General features: G+C 45.1%; 2 protein-coding genes across 2 annotated transcripts in view; one reads left to right on the top strand and one right to left on the bottom strand.

Annotated features, from left to right (window-relative positions):
* Positions 1-1006: 1006 nt before the first annotated feature.
* LOC119164221 (lipase member M-like) lies at positions 1007-9613 on the bottom strand. The gene is made up of 5 exons (XM_075872595.1): positions 9478-9613; positions 6060-6288; positions 4054-4168; positions 2809-2959; positions 1007-1123 (listed from the first exon to the last, which is right to left on the bottom strand). The coding sequence occupies exons 1-5, from the start codon at positions 9583-9585 to the stop codon at positions 1007-1009; spliced, it is 720 nt and encodes a 239-aa protein (XP_075728710.1). The 5' UTR covers positions 9586-9613.
* A 4192-nt stretch (positions 9614-13805) lies between these two features.
* Positions 13806-16981, top strand: part of LOC119165235 (cytoglobin-1) — a 137293-nt gene continuing 134117 nt past the window's right edge. Inside the window, exon 1 of the mRNA XM_037417417.2 lies at positions 13806-13881. The gene's annotated coding sequence lies outside the window, so the exon portion shown is untranslated. The remainder of the gene's footprint in view (positions 13882-16981) is intronic.

Below are 16981 nucleotides of genomic sequence, written 5' to 3'. Positions count from 1 at the left end.
TCTCTTCTGGCGGTTCCCAATCTCGCGGCTCGATTCATGACAACAGACGTTTGTTCACGCGACGTCAGGATGAAACAGGCTCTTGATTGGTCAATATATGAAAGATATCTGTTCTGAATCGGGGCTCTGTACTCTGCTGTACCATGTAGTCGCATGACCGTTCTTCTTTGTATAGCATGGCTATTGTGCGGGATATACTGGTTTCGCTTCACTTTCTGCGTTCGCGACTGCACAAGCAGAGATAAGAGAGTAGAGTCGAAAGCTCAAAATTCTAACTGACTTAACGTTCAGTACTGATATTGCACAGGTTTTATGGACAAATAAGTGGCGAGGAGGAGATATCGCTGGCAGGAAGGGCAGGGAAGGCAAAAAAAATACTACCATCCCGCCTTTGAAGTTGGAGTGGTTTACCCCCGTATTCACACATGCTCCTCGAATCGACTTTCGCCGTTCACTTGACAGGGTTGAGCACTGCGCCACTGCTCGGCTGAAAGTTATACTGCGCTAACCAGGAATCGCAGCGGATTATCGCTGACATGCAGTGTCTTTCCCTGCCTAGAGACGGCGCTCCCGTCGGCCGTCTCAATTGAAGGTGAAGCGTTGAGTGGAGGGACATTTTAGAATACGGGGGTTAGAGGCCTTTGAACATTTTCAAAGAAAGCAGTATATTCAGCGCGAAGTTATTAGCACGCGGACAGACAAAAGAGAACAGGACTCGTGCTCATTCCAACTGTGGTGTATCACAAGAGCAGCAAGGGGCACGACCCTCGTGATAATCCAACTGAAAACTAAGAGTCCCTAGGGAATCGTATCTATAAACTTCGCATCACAAGAACTCATCATGTTTTAGGCTATAGCGCGCATGTTTGACGCCCTCTCATGCTCTTTGTCTGTTCGAGTGCTATTTTGTGCAAAATATTCCTTCCGTTCAAGAAGTCGCGAACAAAGTAGCCTAAACAACGTTTTTATATAACAATTTTAACGTTATTGCGACATAACATTATAATTAAAAGTGTTGAGCAGAACTTGCCAAAAGGTAAGGCGCATATGGAAGAATCAACTTGGTTGGATACCCTACGTGAGTGATATTTCCAATAGGGCCATACGTTATTAATAGTGAGACCTGCAAAGGAGAAAAGCAAAGACAAATCAGTATTTAACTTATTAATACTTATGACTCTCAATGCAAAGTGACGGCATGTTGCAATGTAGACGGACGCCTTACTTTCATCACTTGACCATTTTCAGGCCGATAAAGTGTAGCAATGTGGGAACACAGTTTTTTATCTTCAAATGTTAATTTTCTCCCGTTCATTATACGTCAAAGACATAATATGTCAATATTTGAAACCACCCGTGGGCACATATGGAGGGAAATTCGCCTTCCTCCTCTTTGAAGAAATATTTGAAGTCTGTAATGGTACACTATGGTCTATTGAAGTAGGTATTAAGCACGTTCGGCCTCTTTTTATTCTGCTATTAGTAACAGTTGAGTCATCAAAAGAAGTATACATGTAGGAACAGCATATCTCTTTGTGTATATTTGATTGCTTTAGCATCCAAATAGGTTCACCTGAGGAAAGATGGAGCCTCGAGCGGGTATTAGTTGATAAACTGTTTTATTAGGCTACCACACTAAAAGAATACACTGCCGCTGTCAAAAACAATATTCGTGGAAAATAAGTCAGTTTGACGAGCTTGTAGTGTTGCATGCTGGTACTGAACTGTAAGAACAGAGGTGGCCCAGGTGCCCGCTTAGGGTCAGCGGGCTATTAAGAGAAGCTGTCTACTTCAGGCCAATGCGTTACCATTGTTTGTATTTAGGCTGACTCGGGTTCGTATGTAGAGCAGAAAATAGAGAGAAGGGTTGTCTCAGACCCGTGGCTATGGGAATTTTTTGGAGGGGAGGGGGGGGTGCATTGTTGATGTTTTTGAAAAAATGCTTATGTTATTTTTTGTCCTCATTGAACCACCACCCTACATCTGAATTTCGGGAACGGGGAGGGGTGTTAGAGACCCCTACTGGCTATGGCACTGGCTTGTCTTGAAGTTGTGTAGCATACTATAAAGACTCCGTAGGCGAGGCGGCTTAGTTCGTTTATGCTAGAGAAAAAAAGCTAGAAAAGGAGGAAAGCATCCACACTAGCAACACGAATACATAGATCACAAACACAGTCATTCTGAGCAGGAGAATATGTCAAAAAACCACAAGTTCGAGAAGTAACCTCACTGTTGACCGTGGCTCACACCAGAGAAAGGAGCGAATAGGTGTCTACGGCAGAAACGCGAATACACTTTCGACGGTATTAGATCCCCACGTGAATGTCGTGACCGCTTAACTCCGGACGGGCAGCCTTCCGAGCCACACCACAAGTGTCAGGTGGCTTACCTCACACAAAAAGCAAAATCCAATGGCATGGGTCTACCCCGTATGCAAGGCAAGCTGTCCTGAGTATGTTGTTGCGCTTTCTTCGAGAAATCGAGGTGTACAACAAATGGTGACTGCTCGCAAATAATGTTGGTGCGCAGTACATGGACGGCTTTACAGTTATGTATTTGCAATGTCGACACAGACACCTCGTCTTATCTTCATTGTTTATTTTTGAAACCTATTTCCCTTTTTCTAGTAAATTGTAGCGAATTAGAGTAGTTCTGTGGTTAACTTTCCTGTCCCTGTTTTGCTTTTGTTTTCACAAACACATTTTTTGGTGCACTGCAGCACAATAAAATTGTAATACTTGCGTTTTAACAAAGAACGTTCTGTGGTTGCCCAAAGAAAAAAAAAGCAATCTTTCATGTAGCCTCTACCTTTTCGTTGTACTCTGGCCTTGTGGAATGCAGAATAAAATTGGCGATCGTTCCCTGGGAGAATGCCAAGACCGTCAGCTTGGGGGCGCCGGTGGCGTTGAGCACGTGGTCGATGCCCGCGGCAACGTCGTAGCGCCCCATTTCGTCGAAACTGCGGATAGGCGCATTTCGATGACGTCGTTCAAGCACTTTGTATGCTCATATAAGCTCCATTGCATTGATGCGACAAGAGCCGCAAATGCACTTTACACAGAAGATCAGAATGTGTCTTAACACCGATTCTATGCAAACGGCAATACCCCGCAGTTCAGTTTCTTCCATTGAGATGAAGACAGCTAAAACTGTCAGCAATTCGGCTTCGTTTACTGGCCCCGAAAGGTGGCAAGAAAAAAAAACAGAATTTTTCAGCTATCACAGGCGTTTCTGTGATTTTGTACAGCAAGTTCAACCATGGTACGCATGTTCGGAATTATCAGCCCACTTTTTACCTTTATCTCAAGTATTTCATGGCTGCATCGTGTTCAGTTAAACGTGAAAAGATATAAATACATGACACCGTGAGCTTCGTTCAGGCCATTGGACTTCTACAACTACGTCAAATAGGCAAGGCGTGGCAAGACAGCCATAAGAGAGAAGTCAAGGCTCTAAAGGCGCCTTCAGTTCTCGGCTGTGTGGGTGTTTTCACTTGCTGTATTTTTTTTTGCATGAATACCTACCAACGAACTCGGCTCTCCATTATTCTGCAAAGGCGTAAAACAACTCATAGCGGAGCTTCCAAACAAAAACTGTTCAGAATGAGAATGACCAATCTTCTTTTGTGAGGAAGATTTGAAAATGCAATATAAATTACCTTTCAAAATGTTTCTATAATTTAGCACCTTGACACACAGGGTGTTAATGCAGATGAACAAAACAGTAAACGATAACCCACAGAACATACGCACAACTTACCCAAAATACGGAGACAACAGATAAATATTTTCCTTGGGCAAGCGCCTACGGCCAGTTGCGTTGTCTGCCATCTATGGCGATCCCCATAATGCCAAAGTCGGTGAAAACGGCTCCAGTTACGCTTTGTACTACATGACATCACGTTAATGATTCAATAGGAGCAGCCATGCAATAGAAACGCAAGGAGAATGCTCAGATTACCTGAACTGCCAGAACTCGGGTTGGTCTTGAGAGAGTGTCTGATTCAATAGGAGCAGCCATGCAAAAGGAATGCAAGGAGAATGCTCAGATTACCTGAACTGCCAGAACTCGGGTTGGTCTTGAGAGAGTGTCTTGTGGCGCACGTAAGGCTGGTTCTCTCTCAGACTCAAGGCCCACACGTCGAAACCACTGTCGGCAAAAAGGAAGCCTACGGGAAAAACAATGATAGTGGGTTGACATGTCAGCTCTTTATATTATGACGCTTGTGGGGTGCAATCACTCTGATACTCCAACGTCGGGCTTGAAGCCAGTTTAATATTTATGCTAATGGCTGCAGTTTTGTGTTGCATGCAGCTCCGTGCACCCAACAAAAAGTAGTCCCTTTCTATCTCACAGGTGCTTCATAGATGAAAAACTTACTGTGCTACGTGGACGGCATGTTCAAGCTCGTAGAACGTGATATCGCTCAACCCGCGCCTTTTCAGATGACAAGCTTTAGTTGTGAGCTGAACGATGAACACAGAAGCTGATGCGTGCATCTGTGTGCGTTGTTTGCAAATATCCAATATCCTGTCTGTATTCCTTTTTTTTTTACTCTTATCTCCTTCCGGGTTGAGACACGCTGCCATAAGCATGCAGTTTTTTTTAAAGATGATAGTATTTCTTGGAACACTTGAACGCAAATTTTTTAGTCTGCCTGTCTGTCTCTGTCTTTCTGTTTGACAAGCTGTCAATTGATTCAGCGACCCGACGCAATTTAACCACTTGTTCAACGTCCAATCATTTTGTTCTGGCAGCTGCCTCGGCACTTGTGAACATTGTCAATTAAGAACAAATTTATGCATGCTGAGGCGCAAAATTATTACGTCAATATTGGGTAATGTGCGTCTTTATTTAGAAAATGCATAGACACGTAATGCTAAAGACTGCAGTGCTGACAGTACGCTGCGCTGACAACGCGACGATAAGAAACGCAAGAGCGAGTGTTTCCCACGCGTCGCTAATACGACGCGGTGCTACCACCTCCCAGTCACTCTGCGTTATGAATTACATTGGTTTCTTGTTGTCACTGCCAAATGGTGCCCACATCTCGCGAAGCATTGAGTGCCTTCTCAGAAACTCGCTGCATAGATTCCGTGCTGTACGGTTGTGTCGTCCGCGATCTCCGACACCAGCGCAGCTCTCGCCGATCTGCTCACCGTCCGCAATCTCTGACGCCAGCGCAGCTCTCGCCGATCGGCCCACCGTCCGGAATCTCCAGACGCCGTGTAGCTCTCGCCGAGTGGTGCCCCGTCTTCGGGCTCTTTTGACCGTGTCCCCCCTCTTTCCTACCTCATCTCTCCTCTTTCTTTATTCGTGTGAGGCGAGTGCTCCACCTTCTGTGTTTTTCTCCTTCTAGAATCCTTTTCAACCCCATCCCCTACAAGGTGCTCAGCAGTGTCGCCTACAAGGCAGACAGAAATTAGCTCCTTTTTCCATACTTTCAAGAACCATTTACATGATGTCCGCTTCGCCTGCCTCTCTGTAGGTGAAAAAGAAAGGCGGCAAGGACATCGATGCACTCTAACACAGTGCCTGCAGACAGAAGACTATCATCTTTCGAAGGCCTTTGCAGTGAATCATGGAAATACGTGGCAAGCTTTCCTTCCTGTAAATAACCGTCATCTTTAAAGTCAAGGAAAAAGTCTATTGCAGCTTGAGAGTTAAGATCGACGAGAGATGAACGTGACACCTGTCTCTGTGTCTGTCGGGGCATCAAGGCCACTTTTAAGGCAAATGTCGCTTAGTTCGTTGTAACAGAGAAGGCACACGTGAGTCATTACACCTTTTTCTCGCCTTGATACATCAAGCTTTCGTAAATATAATGGGTCACCGTAGAAAAGCCACATTATGAACATTAATAAATAAATAATGAACTTCACTTAGTACAATAGCAGTCTGTCCGATTCACTTGGCGTCTTTGTAAAGTACTGCTCATGTTTTATGAATGGCTTCTTTCTCATGATATCATAAGATGAAGATAGCTGAATTGTTAAAACTAGAGCCCATCTGGATGCCAATATTTACCCATACACGTACGTCGCGGCAATGTCACTCACCTGGGCTCTCACTGGGTAAATTTATGAAGAACAAATCAACGCCAGACACTAATGGAGGCACAAGGAGCACAGGTGGGCGTCGTCCGGATCGTTCATTTTTCCCACCAGCAGCATCCGATGCATCACCTTGAATTCCGTGTTCAACCCTATATACCTCTAGTACGTAGCCATCCTCAGTGGTCGCATAGGTAACCTCGCAGGGGTATCCAAAGTACTTGATCAGACCACACTACAATAGACAGAGGTCGATCGGCTGTATGAGAACGCTAAATGTAAAACCTTGGTTCACTATGAAGAAAGGTTAATGGGGCCCTGCAACACTTTTTTCGAGTATGGTCAGAAAACGCTGCGAGCAGGCGTTGGTCGAGGATCCCAAGAACGCACGAGCCAAATTTAATTTGCCTGGAACTCATGGTAAGTTCTGAAAATCAGCTGAAGGTTGCTGTCTGTTCTTTCTACAAATGACGGAATAAGATCCAAAATCACTCCTATCAGCCGTTGGCTGATTTGTGCATGGCGCGCTCGTTCGTTATAGGAGCCGCCACAGGAGGCCGTTACTTGTGCGCGTGTGCGCACGCAATTGCAATCAAACGCGTCGTATTCAAATAAAAAAAACAGAAAAAGTGCTGAGCGGCAGGAGGCGCGCGTGACGTATTTTATTTTCCTGTGTCATCACTCTCTGCTTAGCTTCTATCGCTTTCGTCTGGACGAGAGAAGAGAGTGCAATTGCAGCGTGCGACAAATCCTTGTAACTCTGCTCGTACTGTACAGATTCTAACATTTTAGGGGCGAAGCTCCTCAAGCCGTGGGTCTGTAGATGCATGTCTCTCTTGGTACGTGACCACCTAGTTCTATGGCTCGCTCAGCAGATGTGGATGAACGGACAGACAGACAGACAGACAGACAGACAGACAGACAGACAGACAGACAGACAGACAGACAGACAGACAGACAGACAGACAGACAGACAGACAGACAGACGACGGATGGACGGATGGACGGACGGATAAACGGATGAACAGATAGATGGACGGGCAAGCGGGCGGATGGAAGGATGGAAGATTCATGGCTTATCGATAAAACCCTCCGATGCTTAGCCCCACTCATTATCATTCACTCCGTGGATTTGCTGTATTTTTGTGGAGGAGAATTTGTGAGGCAATAGCTCTTTTAGTGAATTCTGTTCTATTCTGTTCTGTTTTAACTGTTTTGCTGTGGAGAGGTTGAGGTGCCTATTGCTTCGGCTACTCATATCACAAACTTCTGCAGCGAAAAATAAAAATTATTAATACCGAACGGTACCCAAAAATTAACAATACGGAAAAGAAAAAAAAACACATAATAGCACACTGAAACCAGTTCAATTATCATGCCAATACAGTTTTCTTCCCGCAGTTCACACAGTCATAAACTACTTACACGCACACCTTACTAATCTAATGTCAGTATAAACATGACCACATTTTATATAATACCCATCTCTGGCTATCAGTCATAGGCGCTTGTCCAGTCCGGTCTCCACTGAAAAGTCTGTCAGGAAGATTATTGCCTTTTTCTGGAGGTGTATCTCAGGCCATGGTCCAAGTAGTTTCTTTATTGTGAGGGGCCGTCTGTCCAAACTTGCTAATTTGTTCTTTATTTTTTCTCTTTCATTCGCGTATTTAACGCACTCAAAAAGGATATGGCGAACAGTTTCTTCTGCATGACCACAATGACATTCCGGTGAGTTGGATCGATGTATCTTGTGCAGGAAGCTGTTTGTGTATGCTACTTCCAATCTAAGTCGTGGATCAATGTCTCTAGGTGTCGTGGGAGGTCTGTAGCTATGGAAAATGTTCTGTGTGGATCAACCTCATAAAGTACCGTTTCCTTTGATTTAAGGCTCTCAAACCACTTCTCCATCGAACAATGGTTAGCTCCTTGCGATATAAAATGTCGAATGTCCGCCCCAGACGTGTTGATTGTGCAATCCCGTCCTTCCTTCAATGCTTTCTTCGTGAGACTATCAGCATCTTCATTTCCCTTTATTCCAATGTGGCTGGGTATCCATTGGAATACGATGTTGTGACTCTGCGATGAGGCATATTCCACAGTTTCTGCGATACATTGTGCAATTTCACCATTTTTGTAAGGTGATCTCACATTTATGATTAGCTGAAGAGCAGGTTTGCTATCAGTGCATATCATATTTAGTGAATTCATCCCATGGCTACTTGAAAAAGTGTGGCAGGACCCCTTTACGGTGGTTACCCATGCGAACAAAAAAGAAGAGCACAGAATATAGTGTTCACCTTGTTCCCTTCTTTTTTCGTCTGCGTGGGTTGTGTCCCTAACCTTTGTTCAAAAACACATCAACACCAGTAGAAACACATCTGTTATGGGATGTCGTGTTGGAATTACTTACAAGTCAAGGACTTGACGCCAGATGGTTGTTCTGATAACGTACTCAGAAAAAGTGTAGTGCTACTTTCTAACTTTTTGAGGTCGTTGAGTACTGTCACAACATTCACTACCTAAGCAGTAACTACAGGTAGTAGATTTGCAGGCAGCAGTTATTATTTAGGTTGTGAACGTGGTGACAGCCCTTTACAACCTCAAAAGTTGGTAAGTAGCACTACGTTTTTTTAGGAGTACGTTACCAGAACAACCATCTGGCATCAAGTCCCACACATGTGAAGAAATTTTGTGAGCATTAGTGCTTATGTCCCACATGGCTGATGAGGAGCCAACTATGAAGAATCGAAGGACTTGGTGGCGGCTTCCCTAGGAAGACATTTAGTGTATGTGGGAGCATTTATAGTTGGCATAAGTTCTAAACAATTTTCAGAAAGTCCGTATGCTGCCTCATTATACGCTATACACTCAAACGGCAGAATCCACTGATACTTCATTTTGATTGTCACGCTGTAGCGTTTACTGAGAATGTGTAGTGATGTTTGTGTGCACTTCTTCAAAGCCAACCCCTGTGGCAGCTATCCAGCGGGCTTGCTACCATTTCCTGACTACACAACACTTCAGTTTCTTTGGGGCTGACTCAACTGCCTAGCTTTTGCGCACGGTCCACTAAATGGCATGGTCTAGTCACAAATCTCAGACCACAATGTAAGGACAGGATTACGAATGCTGCAGCACTTACTCCACCTTCTAAATCGGCCAATCCGTCAGTAAAAGCATTCAGGTGGGAAGAGTACTTAATGCGAAGCATTCCTGCAGTGCGTAACATGCAGCAGTGGACGCTTTCTTTTTCATTACTACGTTTGATGCGCAAGCAGTGGGAGCATGTGTGCCCGCTAATTGCTATTACCTGTTCTAATAAGATGATGTGGACCTTCCAACAGAACCTACAATACATCGCGAAAACAGAATGGTTCAGAAAGCAAGATCGTAAAGTTAGTGGTACGCCACGAGCATTACTTACAGGTGGCAGGCGCGCTTCTAGATCCAGATCTTCCGCTAGAGCGAAGGAACGCGAACATGGCGAAATCAAAGTGGACATGCACACCAACAGCAAGTTAGAGAGCATCATGCTGGCTTTTGGAGACGCTGGTGGACACCGGCATGAATGAACTGAAACTTGACAAGCTGCGTTCTAGTAAAAAGTGAAACGCCACTACGTCACTGATTTCCTGTTTTGAAATTTCATGGGGATTAACGCTACGTAGTGACCTAAATTTCTCTGGTGGCAAAATAAATTTCTCTAGCGAAGGGAGACAGACTATTTTTCAATATATGTGCCATAGTCTGTTGAGTGCTGTAGCAATATGTAGAACAGCACTGAGGCTTGCTGCTTGAGGATTACAAACTACTTTCCTGTAGAGGTGGTGACAGGGCCAGATGTTGTGATACATAATACGTATGAAAGATCCAGGTGTTGTTTCAGTTGCGCAAGGGGTCGCAAAAAGAACGTCGCTACATGACAGCATTGAGCCGGTAGCGGCCCTTTTCAATATAGCAGAGTGTGACGTTTGGCGAGGATAGGCACAGCTTACCACAATATTTGGGACATAACTGAGTCAAGGAAAAAAAAACACAGAGTAGACCAGAAAAGTCGCCAGACTTCCGAATATTTTATTATGCGCACATCAACAAAATATGTGTTTCTGGATATGCGCTCAAAAAGAGGGCGCATCTCAAGCTACTATCTCATAGCACAACGAAAAAAAAAACCATATGACACAGCGCTATCTGAAAATAAGCAGTCACCCTTGTACAAAGACCTCGAAGTAACACTAACTGTATTTCATATGCGTCGCATACTTCACCTGCTAGCGTTTGTCCTGTCCCTTCCAGCTACGCGAGTTTCACTGAAGACTGGTAAATAGCCCAATTTCTGACTCTAGAAACGTGCAAGCAACAGCATGTTTGTCCCTGTCCTGTTTTGAAAAGTATGAAAACGTTCTGAACGAGAGCTCAAACGTGATGAAGGTCCCAAAAGCACATTTCGTGTTCGCAAGTGCAGAAAAGAGTGCCGGGCAGCTACCAGTAAAGTCGTTATGTATGGTCCCTCGTAGCAATAGCATTGTGCGGATTTTTTAGTCTGTACAGCATTATGTCGCACATATATCAAATGCACGTGAATGAGTGTACTGCAAACAGAACTCGTTTGTGAATTTGTACGTCGGTAAAAGGAAAACTAGCTTCCAGACTGGCTCTTTGTTTCGTATAAGTGTTTGATATGTGGGGTTTACGTCCCGAAACCACCATATGACTATGAGAGACGCCGTAGTGGAGGGCTCCGGAAATTTCGACCACCTGGGGTTCTTTAACGTGCGCCAAAATGTAAGCACACGGGCCTACAACATTTCCGCCTCCAACGAAAATGCAGCCCCCGCTGCCGGGATTCAATCCGGCGACCTGCGGGTCAGCAGCCAAGTACCTTAGCCACTAAACCATTACGGTGGGTCAGTTGTTTCGAAAGTGCACAATAGGAAAATGGCAGACTGCCTAGCGTATATTCTTCTCCGTATGTTATCGTTGCTATCGGTACCAATCGACAGCCTTAAAAAAGTGAGACGATTCTTAAGCGCTAAAACTGGATAAAACGCTTATGAAAAAACTTGACCACCTCCACTTTGTGGGCACCGACGAAACAGTGAACCTGGTAGCGTTCTCTTCGTGAGGCTAGCTTATTTCAAAGTTTCGCAGGTCTCTCAGCTATGTTGTATTACGGCCCGCTATTAAACTCCATTGTAAAAACTTTTGAGGTGGTAGCCTAAATTTTTTTTAGCTTCGCCATACCACTGTTATGCATATGTTTACAAAGAAACCTCCCTTAAGATTCTTCGAGATGTTGTTACTGCTCTTTTTAGATGCGAAACATATTGTGGTCGAGCTTAATCCGGTGTGCTGCGTGACAGCCCTTACTGCACCTACGCGTTCTCTCTCTCCTCTCCTACGCTCTCTTCCTCTCCTCTCAAAACACCGACGCAGGCACTGTCTGCCAGCTAACGCTTGCTTCCCCCTCTCTCTTCTATAGGCACCTTTCGCCCCGGCGTTTACACCCACATTGCCCATGTGCAACCACTCGCCGTACCTCTCCACCACTACGCTCCCTCCTTTCTCACCTCAAAACGCCGACGCCGGCAGCGTCTGTTAGCGAGTTTCTTGACTGAAAAAACCGACTGCTTGCGCTGCTCAGTCGTTGACTGGCCACCCCTTATACATAGGCACCAGATATTTACCTCCAGTGCTGGAGGAAGTTTTTTTTTCTGTGCGTTGTTGAACGATGCCAATTCCACGATGCAAGCGTGCTAGCCCAGCAGCGCCACGCTGGCAGTGTGCACATGGTAAACTACAGGCTGGTTCGTTGGCAACTGGGAGCAGCAATCGTGCTCCCCAGATGTTCTGCCCCTTGCTCTATACCGCAATGCAACTCCTTGGTTTATCAACACCCACTAGCTGCGTTATCTGTGCAAGCGGCCATTCGTTCCGATTGTCCTGTTTCAATTATACAGAACTGTATTAACTAGTACTATAGCGACACTGCTCTGCTTCTAAAGCGTTTTTCCTAGACCACCGGTAAGGCGTGGCCATCATATCGTCCGTGTTTAAGTCATCGAATATGTCAACGCAATTTCAGTCACTGTTACTCTGGGCGACTCGAGTCACCTAAAAAATGTACCATCCTGCTTTTATCGAAGACGCGTCGGTGGCACTGTGTGCCGCAAGCTTCGTGCGTCTCGTACGCGCCTGTATTGATTCAGTGTACAGCAGGGCGGGTGTCGCAGCACTGATATGGCTACATTATCCTCTCGCGCTTTCTCCATCGCTACGGCTTCAACGGCTGGAATTAGATATATGCTTTCCGTGATTGTCGAACGCAGCAGATCGTCGATGATAGCTAACCAAGCTAGATGTATTGCTTACTGGTAAATGACGTAAAACATCCACACAAAAGCGAATTTTCATTTGCGAAGAGGCTATATCTATCATCTTGGTAGGAAGTGCAGCAACTATTACACAAAACACACAACACAAGCGCTTATATCTCTAAAACGTCCGATTTTATCTTGGTGTCTGATAGAGTGGGTGGTCGCGACATAAGGACATCTTTTAAATTTGCAGCACAACACGTGCAGGTACTCTAACACCAAGAAGCTCGAAAAGGACACAAAGTTTTTTTTTCTCACTCCATGAGGCGCTCTCCCCACGGATTGGCCATTAGCAAGAGCATGTTTACGCAAGAAAGGTTATTGAAATATGCTATGGTAACTGGCTTACGGAGCTTGCCTCGGCGCTCGACAACAGCAGGCCTGAATGCTAAGGCACTCCCATGCTCAATCGAACCTTGTCTTATTAAAACGTTTCCTTGGCTGAGTTCGTTTACCCATACAGATGTCCCGTAGAAGTAGAGGCGAAAGTAAGCCCACGTGCTCAGATTTGGGTGCACGTTAGTGCACCCCAGGTGGTCGCAATTCTCGGAGTCCTTCACTGCGGCGTCTCCCATAATCAAATGGCGGTTTTGGTACATTAAACCCCACATATGAATCAATCATGTCCCGTAGAAGTAGAAGGACAGATTAAGGACAGGGCACCATTAGCCGTCGCATCGTCTTGTTCTTCCTCCGTACGTGTGCTTTCGCGTAGCGCTACAGGGAGTTCAAGCAAAAGCTTGTACCCAGTTTTTGAAGATATGACAGCCACCCTTAATATTTAGGTAGTTGTACAAACATGATATCGGCATTTTGTAGTCCATTTTTTTTTTAATGTGAGTGGTATAACCGGTTCGTTTGTGGTTACCGCATATCAGAGAAACCGATTATAAATGTTCGATATCGCTCGGAAGGAAAGAATCTCGCGGAATAACTATCGACGCCGTTCTCTTGAGCCATCGATATGCGCAAAGAAGATGTCCCTGGTTATCAAGATGCGGCATGCATCAAGCTGCAAGAAAACATCATGTTCATGATTTGCGAAGATAACATGGCCATTTCACTTTTGTGTGCATTTCCGATACCATCATCTTTGGCCGCACTCTTTCTTTACATAATGCTGCAGCTCTTAGCGTCTTTTTACCATCAGTGGTGGTTAAGCCATAACACAGCCAAAATCAATGGTAAATTCCGGTGAGTAAGAAATGCGGCTGCGCACACGTTTAAATATCCGTCAAGTGTGAGCTGATCCACCGACAAATACAAGGTAATTGAGAACAGTGGTGCGTATATTCGCTCAATTCTTCAACGTCTGCTTTACAGATGATTAGAGTGGCCGCTCAAATCCTCCCCGAAAACGGCTCCTTGCATCAGTTTTGGCTTTGAGCCCTGCCAAGGTCAACGCCGGCGAAAAACTTACAGCCAAGAAGAGTGAGGCGCTTTCGCTCGAGGTGAGTCTTTCGTGCCGCCCCCGCCAGGTGCACCGGCAGCACGAAGTTCTCTAGGTAACAGATCAATAAAGATACCACTGGTAGCGTACGCGATATGGCAACCAAGAGCATTAGGCGAAAATTCAGAGAGGCGAGGAGCATTTACGGCATAGCAATGGTAAAAAAAATTGCCCGCAGCTTCCCTCGGGGGAACACTGAGGAGGATGCGGACCATATAATTGGTTAACGGGGTGTTAAAGTGCGACTTACTTGGGTCGATGGCTAAATTGGTTAACGTGGTTGTGCAATGGGGTGTTAAATTGCGACTTACTTGGGTCGATGGCTAAATTGGTTAACGTGGTTGTAGGAGGGGGTGTTAAATGAGTGAACACGTACACACGTATGCGAAAGGGCGGCGCTGGTCGAAGGGACGTCGATCATTGTGTTTGTGGATTCGTTGGAATTCATTTCACCGTGACCTTGGACGTCGACACGCCGTACAAACCAACCGACGAGCGGCAACTGAGCGAGCGAGCGCCGACCTTGAGTATATATACAGCACGACGGCGCATGCACTGTCAGCTGTTGAATGTTCTCGAAGCGCGACGCCACATGCGCGTCCACTGGAGAATCAGGAGAATTGTAGATGTCGAACGCGGTGTGTAGAGGAGGAAGGGTGCACAGATGGTGGAGGAGTGAAGCGCGCGCGGTGTGTAGAGGAGGAAGGGATGCACAGATGGTGGAAGAGTGGGCGACGGCGCGACGGCGCATGCGCGCGCGTCAGCTGTCGAATGTTCGAGAAGCGGTGCGGACGGCGCGGACGGCGCGGACGGCGCACTACAAAGCGCGAGTATAAGATGCTTCCACATCTAAAAAATGCCTTTGAGTAAATACCGACTGGGCAAAAACGAAATAAGGAAGAAGAAGGATGAAGACATGTCATAATAATTCGGGAGAATCCTTTTACAGTTTCCCGCAAGGTCGGGTTGTTCTAGATCAAGTAGTTAATGAACAATATTTAGTAAAAAAACGAGAACAACGCACATGCTGTGGTAAAGGTAAATATTCGATGGAGCATTCGCGGAAGTTTAATGTTGGGATGTTCAGCCAGGTGTACGTTTGGGCAAGAGTCCACGTGAAGCTATAAGTTATGAAGAAAACAATGTCAAACTACGCACACCCGTGATAGAAATAAGAGGCAGTAAAGTCATTGGTAGCAGAAAACTGGGGAGAAGGAACCAAAAAAAAAAGCCTTGGTTGATCCCTCCGTCAATGGAATCGCATAACACAAAGGTGAAGCTTGTCTTTACAGCAGTACTTTAATTCTAACTGTACATTAAATAAGAGTGCTTGGACAATGTTTATTGATGTTTGGCAGCTTGACACCGTGTGATATGAACACACCCGCGTTGACGTTCTGTGATACAGCTCCATTCCAACGACTATCGTCCATGATCAATCATTAAAACAAAGATTTGTGGTTAAGGGTAACTGTCGCAGTAGTTAACGGTGAGAGTGGAACCAGATAAAGTAGTGCAACAGCCTGGAAAGTCATCGCTGAATGGACACCGAATTTGGGCTACGGTCGCCTACTCCCAGCAAGAGGCATTAATTCACTTCACCAGGATCTTTGTGAACAAACAGCGTTACATGTGAAAGACGTCATTTCTGTGATGGAAATACGTCACAGAATTGTTGGTGGACCCCGGTAGAAGATGCTTTCATGTTAAAATAAATTGTTATTGAAGAAATGACATTGTAGACTAAGGGTCAGAGTACTGGGCTGTTAATTTAATTCATTTTTTTCTATTATAACAACGGTATGACAGAAGTAGACACACGTTAGGCTAACATAAAAAAGGTTTTCTTTATCTGTTATAGAGCCTGGTGGCGCACATGTCACTGTCCCTTTATAAAGGGCATGCTCTGCGCATTCTCTGCGCATTCGCGCCGACATCGAGTTCACACCGTGGCCAGCAATCTCTGCGTATTGTTCAGTAGCGCAGCATGTTGGCTCTGCTTTCCATAAATTTATTTGAAGCTTGTGGTTCTCTTGTTGTCCGTCCCTACACCAATGCAGAAAATTAAGTTTAATGTCTGTAAACCAGCGATGTCATCCTTTCCCCCAGCAAGCCAGGCCGAGCTACCGCTTCTCAAGGTTTGCTTTAAAGGGACACCAATAGACAGAAAAAAATGATCTAGAATAATAACTTGTGCTTCGCTTCCTTTTCGCGGTATAAACAGTATAGTAAAAGAGGAGATAATCATGTTCAAAGATTATTTTTTCAACTTCGTACAAACATTTCGACTTGTGACATTCAGCCATACGAGGTGTAAATATCGTCATTTGTCTTCACTGACCCCTCATAATTAATTCAAACGTCGTATTTGATGTCTATACTCCCTCATAAAGCACTCCACGTTCTTTTTGCTAATTAGAGACCTACGTAGGAATTAGAAGGTGCCGTCCAAATATGTGACGTCATGGCGAATGTTGTGGACAAGTGAAGGTAGCGTCACCACTCGCATTTTCCTTGTGTGCATTTTCTCACATACCGAGCGTCTTCTAGTCGCAAGTGTGGCGTTTTCGGCCCCGTGAGAGAGCGATTTTTTTATATGAGATAACTCGTTTTGCACTATAGCGTTCCTTTAAGGACGCTCAGTCGCGGAATTCCTGTTAAGTAAGGTAACGACGAAGAGATCATTGGTGAAGAAAGCATGTATTTATATTCAAGAGCATGCGCGCTTTTCCTTCAGCGCCTGCCAAAGTTCATAACTGCCTTGTAGAACACATTGTAGGCGTCACTCAGTACAGGCCAAGGGGCGTCTAGTATCTTGCGCTTCTTGGCGCACCTCTGAAAGAAAGAAAGAAGTTTCAGATCATATTCATGCTGTGAGCTTGAAAGTGTTATAGGTGTTATAGGTGTATGAAACAATGTTCTATCCGCCAATAGAGGCTGTTGAGTGAACGCTTGAGTCACTCACTGGTTTCTGAAGCACTCTTCGAAGTCATTGTCAATTGACCTCGACATCTAATACTGAATTATGAATATATCGCCACAAAAACACCTCGAACTCATAAAGTAGCGACGGGGCTACATAAATTTTCCACGAGTTTGAA

The sequence above is a fragment of the Rhipicephalus microplus genome, chromosome 8, assembly GCF_043290135.1.
Source record: "Rhipicephalus microplus isolate Deutch F79 chromosome 8, USDA_Rmic, whole genome shotgun sequence".
Lineage (NCBI taxonomy): Eukaryota > Metazoa > Arthropoda > Arachnida > Ixodida > Ixodidae > Rhipicephalus > Rhipicephalus microplus.
Note: the sequence above shows the minus strand (reverse complement) of the source record. Positions and strands in the feature narration are given on the sequence as shown.

Coding starts and splice junctions, on each gene's coding strand:
- LOC119164221 (XM_075872595.1), bottom strand. CDS start 9,585: ATGATGCTCTCTAACTTGCTGTTGGTGTGCATGTCCACTTTGATTTCG. Junction 4,169..6,059: donor TTTACCCAGTGAGAGCCCAG/GTGAGTGACATT, acceptor TTTTTCCCGTAG/GCTTCCTTTTTGCCGACAGT. Junction 1,124..2,808: donor GGCCAGAGTACAACGAAAAG/GTAGAGGCTACA, acceptor TCTCCTTTGCAG/GTCTCACTATTAATAACGTA.